The following is a 13963-nucleotide window of genomic DNA, read 5'->3' as shown; positions in this document are numbered from 1 at the left end:
GGTGCAAATGAGATATCCTTTCTTTTCTCTCCAAAAGTTAAATGAGATAAAGTTCCATCATTAAAGAGACTTGTAAAGACATAACTGGGAGTGGAGAGGAAGGGGCTCAGCATTTAAGAGCTCTTGGCTAGGTTCCCAGCACCCACATGATGAGAGGTTCCCGGCGTCTATAACTCCAGTTCTAGGGGATCCAGCATCTCCTCCTCCTCATGCCATGGGTTGAGGCTGTGCCTGTTTGCACTTATGACACTGTGTATATGCATGGTGCACACAGAGGAGAGAAGGCATTGGATCTTCTAGAACTAGAGTTAAAGATGGTTGTGAGCTGCCATGAGGAACTGAACTCAGGTCCTCTGGAAGAGCAGCCGGTGCTCTTTACTGCTGAGCCACCTCTCCAGCCACGGAGACACCCTCTTCTGACCTCTGCGAGCACCAGGCTCGCATACATACATACATACATACAGGCAACACACACACATTTGAACAACAAAAACAAACCTAGTGGGTCCCTGCTGGGGGTGTTCGCTTGCTTGATTGGCACGGCTATGCCCCCATCTACAGATTTTGCCTCGCCAAAAACACTTTGGGTCCTGTGGTTCTTTACTTGAGATCCCAGACCAGTTTCTAATGATAGCAAGACCCTCTCTCAAAATAAAAAGGAAGAGGGCACCTGAAAGATAGGCTTAGTGATATATCCTTGTAATCCCTGCATTCAGGCAGGAGGATTGCTCTGAGTTGAGGTCAGCAACCTGTGGGCTATATTGTGAATTCCAGGCCAGCAACAAAGTATGGCACTATCAAAAGGGGGGGGTGTACAGCACAGTAACACACACACACACACACACACACACACGGTCTCAACCAAATCACACACACACACACACACACACACACACACGGTCTCAACCAAATCACACACACACACACACACACACACACACACACACGGTCTCAACCAAATCTCACACACACACACACACACACACACACACACACACACACACGCACGCACACACACGCACACACACGGTCTCAACCAAATCAGAAAGCAACGGACTGTGGACCCAAGCGGCGTACAGTTCCATTGGCCCCGCCTCCAGCCTGCTCTTCTTGATAGCCGCCAGGGCCAGCTCCTCGCAGGCCGTAGATTCCAGACCGGCAGTGGAGAGCGGAGAGGATGGCGCTGCGCTGGGGCATCGTGTCGGCTGGCTTAATCGCCAGCGACTTTACGACGGTGCTGAGCTCACTGCCTCCCTCGGAGCACCAGGTGCAGCTCCCTAGGGAGACCCTGGGGCTGAGGAAGAGGGGGGCCTCGGGTCTAAGAAGGTCCCTATCCCACGACCGAGACAGGAGGCGACCTTGAGAGGAGAAGGGAACGCTGAGGTCTTGTGACCTCAGCCGGGAGACTTTTTCACAGCGCACTCCTCCTCACCCCAGGCTCCTAACCTGAGGCGCTTGAGGGTGACGGAAGGGGAGTTTAGCACCCGGAGAGAAACTATTGTGCAGTCAGGGACAGGGCCTTGGCTCATGGGGACCTCACTTCCCTTTATATTTAGGGTCTTGCCATGTACCCGGGATGGTCTTGTCCCATTATGCAACCTAGGCTAGCCTGAGCACGTCTGGCTTTCCCACCCCCCACTTTCTCCTCCTCCCAAACAGGAGGCTGTCCTCTCCCTATTTCAGCCTCTCCCGTCGTCTGTCTCATCTACTTTACCTCCTACAACGGCCCCACTTCACCCTTTGAATCCCACACCAGGTGGTGGCAGTGGCTGCGAGGGACCTGAACCGGGCAAAGGAGTTTGCCCAGAAATACAACATCCCCAAGGCTTATGGCTCCTACGAGGAGTTAGCAAAGGACCCAAACGTGGGTGAGTGGCCTGGACAGTGGAGGTGGGGGCAGAGCTGGGCACAGCCTCTGGCCTGTGCTGTGGCAAATGTGCACCTGATACCGGGCTGTGGCGGTGCAGTTCATTAATCCCGGCCCAACTGACCGCGGTGGGGTGGGCGGCGCTTTGGAAAGGATTGGGTTCAGCTGGGGTAGGAAGCAGAGTTAGTAGGCATGCCCTGGCCAAAGACCAGCTCACACAGTACCTAGATGCCAGGCTGCTGAAGCTGAGGCCAAGTTTCTCAGGAGGCTAGAGAATCTGTTAAGAATGTGTTCATTTCACAGCCCTGGGGATGGACTCTCACAACTTAGGTTCCTCAGAGCTGTATCTCGACAGCAGAGGCTGTAGATTAGGCTTGGGTCAAACTCACAGAGCTCTGCCTGCCTTGGTTTTCACTTTCATTCTTTCTCTCTGTCTGTCTGTCTGTCTCTCTTTCTAGATTTATTTATTATGAATACCACGTTCTGACTGCATGCAAAAAGAGGGAATCAGATCCCATCCCGTTAGAGATGGTTGTGAGCCACCACATGGTTACCAGAAATTGAACTCTGGAAGAGCAACCAGTGCTCTTAACCTCTGAGCCATCTCTCCAGCCCCGATTTCTGGTTTCTAAGTGTTGGGACTAAAGACCTGGCTCCTTAGAGTTTTGAGACAAACCTCACTATGTAGCCCAGACCCGTCTCAAATCAGTTATCCTCCTACCTCAGCCTCCCAAAAGCTTGGTAGTCTCTTTTCAACAAGAGGATTAGTTGAACACACCACTTAGTCCCTGGACGTTGGCGGACAGGCCTCTTTGTGGGCAGTACTGAACCACTCTCCTTCCTTCTGCTGCAGAGGTGGTCTACGTCGGCACCCAGCACCCCCAGCACAAGGCAGTGGTACTTCTCTGCCTGGCAGCGGGCAAAGCCGTCTTGTGCGAGAAACCCATGGGTGTGAATGCATCCGAAGTTCGGGAGATGGTGGCAGAGGCCCGTTCTCGGGGCATCTTCCTTATGGAGGTAAGCCTAGAGGACCCTCTGACATCCAGACAGCCCAGCTGCCAGGACTAAACACAGTTGCCCAAGCTTGCACACAGTCAAAATGCCAAAGGATCAGAATCTCACCGAGGCCAGGATACAACTGAATCTAGCCTCTGTTGAAGGCACAAACCCAAGTTCACTGTTCCCCACTTGAAAAGAGCAATGAGGAAAAGTATTTATTCGGAAAGTAAGAAAACCAAAGAAGACAGAGGCCATTTTGCTTAAGGGCTTGCTGGTGTGAGACTTACCTAAGGAGTTGTGGGGAGGTGTGGCAGGCAGACCAACAGCTCAGGAGAGGTCCACAGCCTGCAGGAGCTTCCCAGAGGCACGGACTGCTGTTATCTGCGGTCAGTGCTTCTCTGTGAACTTGAGGAAGCCACAGATAAGAACAGTGACTCAGCCTTTGTAGATTCTCCCAGAAAAAGTTACGTGCTGGCCCTGGCGCACAAACAGTTTCTTTCTCAGGCAGAACAAGAGACCGTGAAGAGGTACTTTTCCTGAGAGCCATCCCCAGCGGGAGGGGGGAGGTGGCCTTCAAGGCCCTGCACGTGGGAGGTGACCTTCAAGGCCCTGCAGTTTTGAACACATTTTGTGGCTCCAGGCAGAGATATCACCTATTGCAAAGCTAGTGGGTGACTAAAAATTTGCCACCAAACTGTATGACTTCCAAAATTAAAGACTTGGAAAAAAACATTTTAGTGCTGGAGAGATGGCTCAGTGGTTAAGAGCACTGACTGCTCTTCCAGAGGACTTAGGTTCAATTCCCAGCACCCACATGGAGGCTCACAACTATCTGTAACTCCAAGATCTAACACCCTCATACAGACTAACATGCAGGCAGAACACCAGTGCACACAAAATAAAAGTAAATAAATTATATAAAAGAGGCTTTTTACTATTCATTTTATTTAATATGCCAAGTGTATACTTGGTGCTCGCAGGGATTAGAAGACAGTATCAGGACTCCAAAGCTACACAGAGAAACCCTATCTCGAAAAACAAAAATAACTTGGGAGGCAGAGACAGGTAGGATCTCTGTGAGTACGAGGCCAGCCTAGTCTATAAGAGCTAGTCCCAGGACCAGGACAGGCACCAAAGATACAGAGAAACCTTGTTTCCAAAAAAATAAAATAAAATAAAACAATTAATTTAAAAAATTGGTAGGGGGGCTGGAGAGATGGCTCAGAGGTTAAGAGCATTGCCTGCTCTTCCAAAGGTCCTGAGTTCAATTCCTAGCAACCACACGGTGGCTCACAACCATCTGTAATGGGGTCTGGTGCCCTCTTCTGGTCTGTAGGCATACACACAGATAGAATTTTTTTGTTTTGTTTTGTTTTGTTTTTGTTTTGTTTTTTTTTTTTTTTTTTTTTTTTTTTGGTTTTTCGAGACAGGGTTTCTCTGTAGCTTTGGAGCCTGTCCTGGAACTCGCTCTGTAGACCAGGCTGGTCTCGAACTCACAGAGATCCACCTGCCTCTGCCTCCCGAGTGCTGGGATTAAAGGCGTGCGCCACCATCGCCCGGCTAGAATATTGTATACATAATAAATAAATAAATTTAAAAAAATTTGCAGGAGGGCTGGAGAGATGGCTCAGAGGTTAAGAGCATTGCCTGCTCTTCCAAAGGTCCTGAATTCAATTCCCAGCAACCACATGGTGGCTCACAACCATCTGTAATGAGGTCTGGTGCCCTCTTCTGGCCATACACACAGACAGAATATTGTATACATAATAAATAAATAAATTAAAAAAAAATTTTGCAGGAGGTGGTGGCACACCCCTTTAATCCCAATATAGGGAGGCAAAGACAGGTAGATCTCTGTAAGTTTGATGTCAGCCTGGTCTACAAAGTGAGTTCCAGGACAGCCAGGGCTGTTAAACATAGAAAAACAAAAGATAAAACAAAACAAAACAAAAGACAGTATCAGATTACCTGGAACTGAAGGGGTTATAAGCCACCATGTGGTGGGTAGGATGCAAATCTGAGTCCTCTGCAAGAGCAACAAGTGCTTTTAACTCCTGAGCCATCCCTCCAGACCCTAAAATGAGTGACTGTTTCTATAGTCAACCAAGAAGAGATCAGGTATTTGATCCCAGCACTCAGGAGGCAGAGGCAGGTGGTTCTCTGTGAGTTCAAGTCCAGCCTGGTCTACAGAGGGAGTTCCAGACAGCTAGAGCTGCACAGTGACACCTTGTCTCAAAAAGCAAGAAGGAAGGAAGCCATTAAGTGATGCTGAAGAGAGGCTGGGGATGTGGCTTCGTGGACAGAGTGCTTGCCTGCACGCAGGAGGCCCTGGGGATGTGGCTCCGTGGACAGAGTGCTTGCCTGCACGCAGGAGCCCCTGGGGATGTGGCTCCGTGGACAGAGTGCTTGCCTGCATGCAGGAGGCCTTGGGCTCCATCCTCAGCTCCACGCGAATAGGGAATAAGGTGGTGACTCACTTCTGTCGACTCGGCACTGGGCAGGAGGCAGAGGCAGGGGGAGTAAAAATTCAAGGCTTCCCAGCCTAGTGGTGAACACTTTTATTATTTATTTATTTATTATTTATTTTGGTTTTTCAAGATCTGGTTTCTCTGTGTAACAGAACAATTTTGTTTGTTTATTTGGTTTTTTGAGACAGGGTTTCTCTGTGTAACAGCCCCGGCTGTCTTGGAACTAGCTCTAGACCAGGCTGGCCTTGAACTCAAAGAGATCCCCGCGTCTCCTCCTCCTGAGTGCTGGAATTGAAGGCGGGAGCCACCACTGCCGAGCCCATCTTAGCACTGGGATCTTCGTGAGTTCCAAGCCAGCTAGGGTTGCCAGACTGTATCTCAAAAAAAAGGAAGAAAGAAAGAAAAAAATGAAAGGAAGGAAAGAAAGGAGGAAGGAGGGTGGGTTTGCAGTTGGAATGCAAGAAATGGCTCAGAAGCGAGAACACTGGCTGTTCTTTTGAGAGGACCAGAGTTCAGGTCTGATCAAAGACATTGGATTGTTTGCAGTCGGGATTTGCCGCCCTCTGCTGGCCTTTGTGGGCACCCGCATGAATGTGTGCCATACAGACTCACAACTTTATTAAACAGTGCGAGGTTCCTTTAATCCCAGCACTCGGGAGGCAGAGGCAGACGGATCTCTGTAAATTCGAGGCCAACCTGGTCTAGAAGAGCTAGTTCCAGGACAGGAACCAAAAGCTAGGGAGAAACCCTGTCTCGAAAATCAAAAAAAAAAAAAAGAAAGAAAGAAAGAAAGAGGGTAGGGAGAGGGTTGGAGGGGGGGACACAGAGAAACCTGTGTTTAAAGGTGTGCACCACCCTGCCCACAAATACAAAGTTTTTTAATTAATTAATTTTTTTTTTTTTTTTGGTTTTTCGAGACAGGGTTTCTCTGTGGTTTTGGAGCCTGTCCTGGAACTAGCTCTTGTAGACCAGGCTGGTCTCGAACTCACAGAGATCCGCCTGCCTCTGCCTCCCAAGTGCTGGGACCACCGCCCAGCTACAAAGTTTTTTAAAGGGCTAGAGAAGTTATCTCAGTGGCTAGACCATTTGATTTGTTCCCTAACCCAAGGCTCTCGATTCATGCCCACTTGCCCAAGGCATGGTAATTTAGCCTACAGTGGACTTTCCCCACAGGCCAGTCTGATCCAGCTGGTTCCTCAATTGAGACTCTACTTAATGAATTCAAAGCCAGCCTGAGCTACGTGAAACCCTATCTAAGAAAATAAACATGTTTATGGGACAGAGATTAGTTAGAAAAGGTAACTGGGAAGACGGCCAGGTGTGGAAGGTCAAGGCGGGACCTTATGTCAGCGTGTGTGGGCTGTGGGAGGTTAGAGGTGTGTTTTGGGTTTTGGGTAGGGATTAGGATCCCTAGGAAGATGTGACTGATTACCTCCTGAGTTCTGAAGCCTCCTTATCCCTGGGCTCCCCTCTCTGGTTTGCAGGCCATCTGGAGCCGGTTTTTTCCTGCTATGGAGGCTCTGCGGGAAGTTTTGGCCCAAGGAACTGTCGGGGACCTACGAGTGGCCCGGGCAGAATTTGGGGCAGAATTGAGCCATTTACCCCGATCCACAGACTGGAGCCAGGCCGGCGGCAGCCTGCTGGACCTAGGCATCTACTGCGTGCAGTTCCTCTCTACGGTCTTTGGTGCACAGAAGCCTGAGAAGGTTTCAGCCGTGGGAAGGATCCATGAAACAGGTACTGCGCACCCTCGGCTAGATGGTGGTAGGAGGCGTTCTCGCTCAGTTCTCCTGAGCCCCGCTTCCCCCCAGAAAAATCAAATTAGACAGCTGGAGGGACTTCCTTGAGGGACGCCTCTCCTAGCCACGCACTACACACAGAAAGAACTACCATTCCCAGAACTGCCAGTGGCACATTTATACATATTACACCATGGCTTTCTGGGAGATGTAGTTCAAAGAATTAGTGCACCCTCAGAAAGGTCGGTAAGGCCCAATGTCTCCTTCAAAACCTGACTCTCAACCCACCCTCCACACCTTTACCCTTTTACACAGGTCAGCTCTCCATTGGTCATGCACTGACACTCTGTCACATGATCTGAGACTGGATTGCTCTATTTTAATTTGACTGGTCAAATATTAATGATATTAATATTAATGTCAAGGGAGTTGATGAAGAGATTTGTTTGTTTGTTTGTTTGTTTTGTTTATCAAGACAGGGTTTCTCTGTAGCTTTGGAGTCTACCACGGAATTCACTCTGTAGACCAGGCTGGCCTCAAACTTAGAGATCCGCCTGCCTCTGCCTTCCGAGATTTGGGATTAAAGACATGAGCCAACACCACCCGGCAGGATTTTTTAAAGGTTATTTTAATTTGTATGTATGTGTGTCAGCATGAACATATGCTATGTGACCTCAGAGGTCAGAAGAAGGAGTTGGATTTCCTGAAACTGGAGTTTCAGGCAGCTATGAGCTGCCATAGGGTCCTGGGAACTAACCCACTTACTCTGGAAGAGCAGCAAGGTCTCCTACACACTGAGGTAAAATTCAGATGCCATACAATTGCTCGTTCAAAGTACATTATTATTAATTCAGGACATTGTAGTTCAAGCCTGTAATCCCAGCCCTTGAAAAACAGAGGCAGGAAGAGTTCATGAGTCCAAAGCCAGCCTGGATTATAACAGTGAAGCCTTGTTTGATAAAAACAAAACAGGGTGGGGGAGCTGGAGAGCTCTGGCTGTCTTTCTAGAGGTCCTGAGTTCAATTCCCAGCTACCACCTGGTGGCTCACAACCATCTCTAATGAGGTCTGGTGCCCTCTTCTGGCAGGAGGTATACCCGCAGACAGAACACTTCATTATGCATAATAAACAAACAAACAGGAAAACAGGGACCAGGTGAGACCTTGGAAGCCTCAAGGCCAGAGTTTGATCCCCCGTCGAGAGAGAATTTTCTGGACTCTTCTCACTTGTACAGGTGTGCTGTTAGACACCTGGTGGTGTGTGGCTGTAATCCCGCCTCCTTAGGGAGTGGAGACAGGAGGGTCTGGGTAGGTTATTATCTAATCCCTAAGAAGGCTAGCTTGAGCCCGAACTCCAGAAAATTCTGTCACAAACTAATAAACAAAACCCAGCAAAAGCAACAAAAACGAGACTAAAGAAAACAACAAAAAACAGGCCAAGTGTCTGGGCCAGGGACTGGAGAGATAGCTCAGAGGTTATAAGCGCTGGCAGTTTTTCCAGATGACCCAGAGGATCCAGGTTCAATTCCCAGCACCCACATAGTAGCTCACAACTCTCACAACTGTCTGTAACTCCAGTGCCTGGGAATCTGACACCCTCACACATGCAGGCCAAACACCAATGCATTTAAAATGAAAATAAATCATATTTTTTAAAACAAGTGTCTGGGCCACGGCTGGAGCCGGTGCAGTCTGTCCTGCGCCCCTGCCCTGTGCTGACCTGCGCTTTCTTTACAGGTGTGGACGACACCGTTAGTGTGCTACTTCAGTACCCAGGAGGGGTCCACGGCAGCTTCACCTGTAGCATCTCCTCCAACCTCCCCAACACAGCTTACGTGATTGGCACCAAGGGCATGGCCCAGGTGAGCCACACATGTCTCGGAAGGCTGTGCAGCAGCCTTGGTGGGGAGGGAGGCTCAAGCTGAAGTAACCACTATTTATCCTGCTTCTGAGACATTCAGACTCCTCAACAGCCAAGCCAAGGGATGCGGTTTTGGCCTTAAGGTTACAGTCCCCTATTCTGAGGCCTTTGGTTTTTGGTGCCTACCTTCCCAACTCTGAACACATGCTCTTCCACCAAGTGACTCTCCAGCCCTGAGTTCTTTCCAGCTGTATTTGTTACTTTCCTTAATCCTGTGACCAATGTCTGACAGAAGCATTTTAAGTGAGGGAATGGTTCATTTTGGCCCAGGCTTGCCCATCATGACCTGTCGTCAGCCCAGCACGGAGGCTGAACAGCTGTGATTTGTAGCAATGGCGGGCTTTACACACAGCTTGTTCTCCATGCCGGTGAGGAAGCCGGGAACTCAGGTGAGCACCAAGAGTGGAAATAACCCTCCGGGCCCACACTCCAGCCCCCTACTTCTGCTGTGAACCGTTCAGGTTCGAAACATCATGCTAGCCGGGCTTAGGACTTTCCAGTTGTCTCCAGACAATCTGTGTCTCACCAGTGGCCAGATTTTCTTGGATTCTGGGAATGCTGTTGCTAGATAGAAATCCGATTTTTTGGTCTGAAAATGTGGCTCAGTGGAAGACATGGCTAGCGTGTATGGTACCCTGCAGTTGACACCTAGCTGCCAAAGAAAGGAGATCCTGTTGGGCCTGGGGTGCTGGGGGCATCACAGTTCCAAGCCATTCTGGGCTACAGAGGGATTTCAAGGACAGTTTGGACTACTTAGCAAGACCTTCAAAAATAAAAAGGAGAAAGAATCTAGAGAGAGAGATCTAGCCTTGCCTAGAATCCTCCAGTGAGGGCCGTGTGCATGGCTCAGCAGAGAGCACACTTTTAGCGTGCAGCTGAGTGTGTTTGATCCCTAACACGTCAATGAAAAAGATGGAAAAGGGAGAAGAAATCATATATCCAGCAAGTCAAGCTATAGAATAATTTCAGCCCTTTCCTGCATTTTGTAGGACTTCTACCGTCCTTCCCTCGTGTCCCAGCTGCCATCCACTGGTTCCATTCTGTCCTACAGGTGGGCAGAGGACTAGTTTAGCGTTCAGGTCTACCAGGTAAGAAGGAAGGTTGTCAGCGCCCTGCTTTGTGTGGGTCCTTGGAAGAACAAGGGTCATTCTAGGAAATCGGGCTTAGCAAAAGCAGGGTTCCTGCTTCCCGTGAACTGGGAACTGACTGCTCCTTGCTCTACGAAAGCCTTTATATTGTTACAGGATATACATCTTTTCAGAGTTTCTCTGTGTTATGGCTGTCCTGGAACTCACTTTGTAGGTCAGGCTGGCCTTGAATGCAAAGAGATCCACCTGCCTCTGCCTCCTCCTGAGTGCTGGGATTAAAGGTGTGCGCCACCACCACCTGGCAGGATTTATAAGCAAGCAATTTCCACATACCCAACCCTTATCTGAAGTTGTTTGAAGGAACTGTTTGTCCCAGAGGTTCTCAGCCTTGAGACTTCTTGGTTTGCCTAGTCCTCCCATTACTAAGAAGCAAAGATTTAAAGAAAAGGTAACAATCACTGAAGGTAGTTCAAAGGCTAGGTGCTAACACTTGGGAATGCAAGCCAGAGGCAATGTCTCTGTGGAATCTCTTCTACAGAAGGGGTTGTAAGGTGGCACACACTTGTAATACCAGGCAAAAGAATCAGAAGTTCAAGGGCAACCTCAGCTTCACTGGGAGTTGGGATCCAGCCTGGGCCTCATGAGCCCTCATCTCCAGAGTGATGATGCCCTCCTGCAGTGTGGTCCTGAGCCTTCATTACTGGACTGGAGGAGGAGCTGGTCCTCAAGTCTAAGCTCGTTTTGATTCCAGGAGACAACAGACAGGGTCTTAGTATGACAGGATCATTGCCAAGGATCAAACTTATCAACCCCAATCCCAGCAGAAGGCAAACTTGAACCTCACAAGTCGAATGGGGATAAAGCCTTAGCTCTCAGGTGCCAGAGCTCCTCCCCTGGCCCTCTAGGCATGCTTTCCGGAGTGGCGTCTGCAGCTCTGCTGGTAAGGGCTGAGTGGTAGCGTAGACATTGTTATCTTCCTCCAGATTTGCAAAACGTGGTGCCCAACGGAGCTGGTAGTGAATGGTGAGCGTAAAGAGTTCCCTCCGCCTGCCCTTGGGAAAAACTACAATTTTTTAAACGGATCATGCATGAGTTATGAAGCGAACCACGTACGCGAGTGCCTGCGTAAAGGTAAGGAGTGAAGGACTACAATCAGTCTAAGCAGAATATTGTGCTCCCTCCTACCCTGAAGCCTAAGCAGGTAATTTGGAACTACATTTCCCAGGATGCTGAGGGACATCCACCTGCTCAAATCACCTCGCCTATTCCATAAGAACTTCTGGGAATTGTAGTTTTCTTGGTGTCCAGTGTGTGGGTTTTGGACGAGGCTTCCTGTGCTCTTTCCTCCCAGGTCTTAAGGAAAGTCCCGTAGTTCCTCTGGCAGAGAGTGAGCTCTTGGCTGAAATTCTTGAGGAGGTGAGGAAGGCCATTGGAGTCACCTTCCCTCAGGACAAATGATGGTGCAGCTCCTGGGTTGGATACGGCAAGCAATAATTTTTCCTACTTGGGACACTCTAGCTTGACCCTCATTGCTTTGGAGTTATTTTTGCAAAACAGCCCGAGCTTTCCTGTTGGAGAAAGCCCTTTCTGGGCTCTTGAGAGTCACCGTCCTCTTGATGTTCTTCCTGCACATTCTGGCATCACCTGTCCTCACACTCACTAGGATGCAGCTCTGGGAAGTGTGAGTTGATGCAGATGTCTTTCTGTGTGCTGTGAATATGTTCTGCTCTCATTGGTTGATAAATAAAGCTGCTTTGGCCTATGGCAAGTCAGGATAGAGCCAGGTGAGAAATCCAAGCAGAGATACAGGAGAAAAAGGGCAGACTCAAGAGAGATGCCATCCAGCTGCCTAAGGAACAACATGCCAGCAGATCAGTAATGCCACAGCCACGTGGCAATACTCAGATTAATAGAAATGGGTTAATTTAAATGTAAGAGCTAGGGGCTGGAGAGATGGCTCAGTGGTTAAGAGTACTGCTCTACCAGAGGATCTGGGTTCAATTTCCAGCACCCACATGGCAGCTTACAACTGTCTGAAGATGCAGTTGCAGAGGATCTGACACCTTCACACCAATGCAAATGAAATAAAGTTAAATAAACCATAAAAAAAATAAATGTAAGAGCTAGCTAGTTATAAGCCTGAGCCATAGGCCAAACATTTAAATTAATGAGTGGTTGTTTGGGAACTGGCGGGCGGAAGAGAAACTTCTGGTTATAATGATTGAAAGTGTTTTCTGGTCCAAGGGTATCTTGGGGATCTGGAGCCAAAGAATCCCACCGTCACACAAGAGGTTTTATTGGGGAGAAACCCAGAATGGCAGCAACCCCAGAACAGAGACAGCAGCGGGCTGGGCGGAGGGGCAGGCTTTTTTTTTTTTTGTAAAGATTTATTATGTATACAGTATTCTGTCTGCATGTATGCATGCAGGCCAGAAAAGGGCACCAGATCTCATTACAGATGGTTGTGAGCCACCATGTGGTAGCTGGGAATTGAACTCTTAACCACTGACCCATCTCTCTAGCCCCAGGGGCAGGCTTTTATAGGGTCTGTTATGCATGCACAGTGAGCCACACAAAGTACCGAGCAGTCAGAAATATGATTAGGACATTAACCTTGGGTCATGGGGATGGGGACAGGCCAGGGCAGGATGATTCTCCACTGGCCTGTTACCCTACAAAGAGAAACCCAAAATAACCTCGAAGGAATGCGGAATACCCGGTGGCTAGGATTGCCAGGTAACCGTGCTATGCTTGCTCTGACTGTATGGATCCCTCTTCCTTTCCTTTTAGGGACTGATTGAGAGTGGGTGTGGCAGCAGGGTGTAATGGGGAGGCAAAAGCTGGTAGATCTCTATGAGTTTGAGACCAGCCTGGTCTACACAGCAAGTTTTAGGTCATCCAGTTCCAATGTGAGCCCCTAGAGAGGGATTGGTTGGGGGGGGGTTCAGGAGGCGGGGAGGGGGTTACGATGACAGAGACCCTGGAGCTGGAGAAATGACTCAGGAGTTAATAGTCCTTGTTGGTCTTGATTCAGGTCACAAAGTGGTTCACAACTGTCTTTAACCACAGTTCAAGAGAATCCGATGCCCTCTGACCTCCGTGAGCAACCAGGCACACCAGGTACACATCTGTGTGCTGGCCGTAAGTCTCACACCCTGGGTCAAAGGGCTGAGGTGCTCCCAGCATCCCTCAGTCCCTACCTGTTGGCGGTGGGGCACGGCTGGCACACCCTGCCCTCTACCCTGAACCCTCCAGCCCAGGAGCTCCCCAGAAGCTCTGCCCTGTGTAATCCAGACATTTGGGTTCCTGCCATTTTGTACCTTTGCCTCCTTGGCTGTTGCGTCTCAGTTCCCTTCCCTCCTCTTCTCTCCTCATAACCGCAGTCAGTACTGTCTTGTCAATGCTGGACTTTCCCAGAAGTCTCTGCCTCTACTTACACCCTACCTTTTAGCTACAATAAACTTTCTTCTCCACCATACCTATGAGGAGTCATGTCCTTTCTTTATTATTATTTTTTCATTCACATACAAAACACTCATACGTATAGAATAAAATAGATACATTTTTTAAAAATTCAGCCAGAGTGGGGTGGTGGTGGTGCATACCTTTCATCCAGCACTCAGGAGGCAGAGGCAGGTGGATCCCTGTGAGTTCAGGGCCAGTCTGGTCTACAAGAGCTAGTTCCAGGACAGGCTCCAAAGCTACAGAGAAACCTCGTCTCAAAACAAACAAACAAAAAAAAGAAGTATGGATACATTGTGTGACTCACTAGGCTCCCACACCGAATTTTGTTGTTGTTGTTATTTATTTTTTTCTGTTTTTCTTGTTGTTCTTTTAAATTTTGTTTTGTTTTGTGGGGGTCGAAGGGGCAGAGGGTGGATT

The 13963-nt window shown here is 48.9% G+C and overlaps 1 protein-coding gene across 1 annotated transcript; it reads left to right on the top strand.

Annotated features, from left to right (window-relative positions):
* Positions 1-836: 836 nt before the first annotated feature.
* Positions 837-13559, top strand: Dhdh (dihydrodiol dehydrogenase). Its single transcript, XM_075952677.1, has 7 exons — positions 837-1267; positions 1757-1868; positions 2721-2884; positions 6819-7071; positions 8810-8934; positions 11065-11212; positions 11433-13559. The coding sequence occupies exons 1-7, from the start codon at positions 1178-1180 to the stop codon at positions 11537-11539; spliced, it is 999 nt and encodes a 332-aa protein (XP_075808792.1). The 5' UTR covers positions 837-1177; the 3' UTR covers positions 11540-13559.
* Positions 13560-13963: the final 404 nt, after the last annotated feature.

This window comes from Microtus pennsylvanicus, chromosome 18 (genome assembly GCF_037038515.1).
Source record: "Microtus pennsylvanicus isolate mMicPen1 chromosome 18, mMicPen1.hap1, whole genome shotgun sequence".
In the NCBI taxonomy this organism is placed as follows: Eukaryota; Metazoa; Chordata; class Mammalia; order Rodentia; family Cricetidae; genus Microtus; species Microtus pennsylvanicus.
Note: the sequence above shows the minus strand (reverse complement) of the source record. Positions and strands in the feature narration are given on the sequence as shown.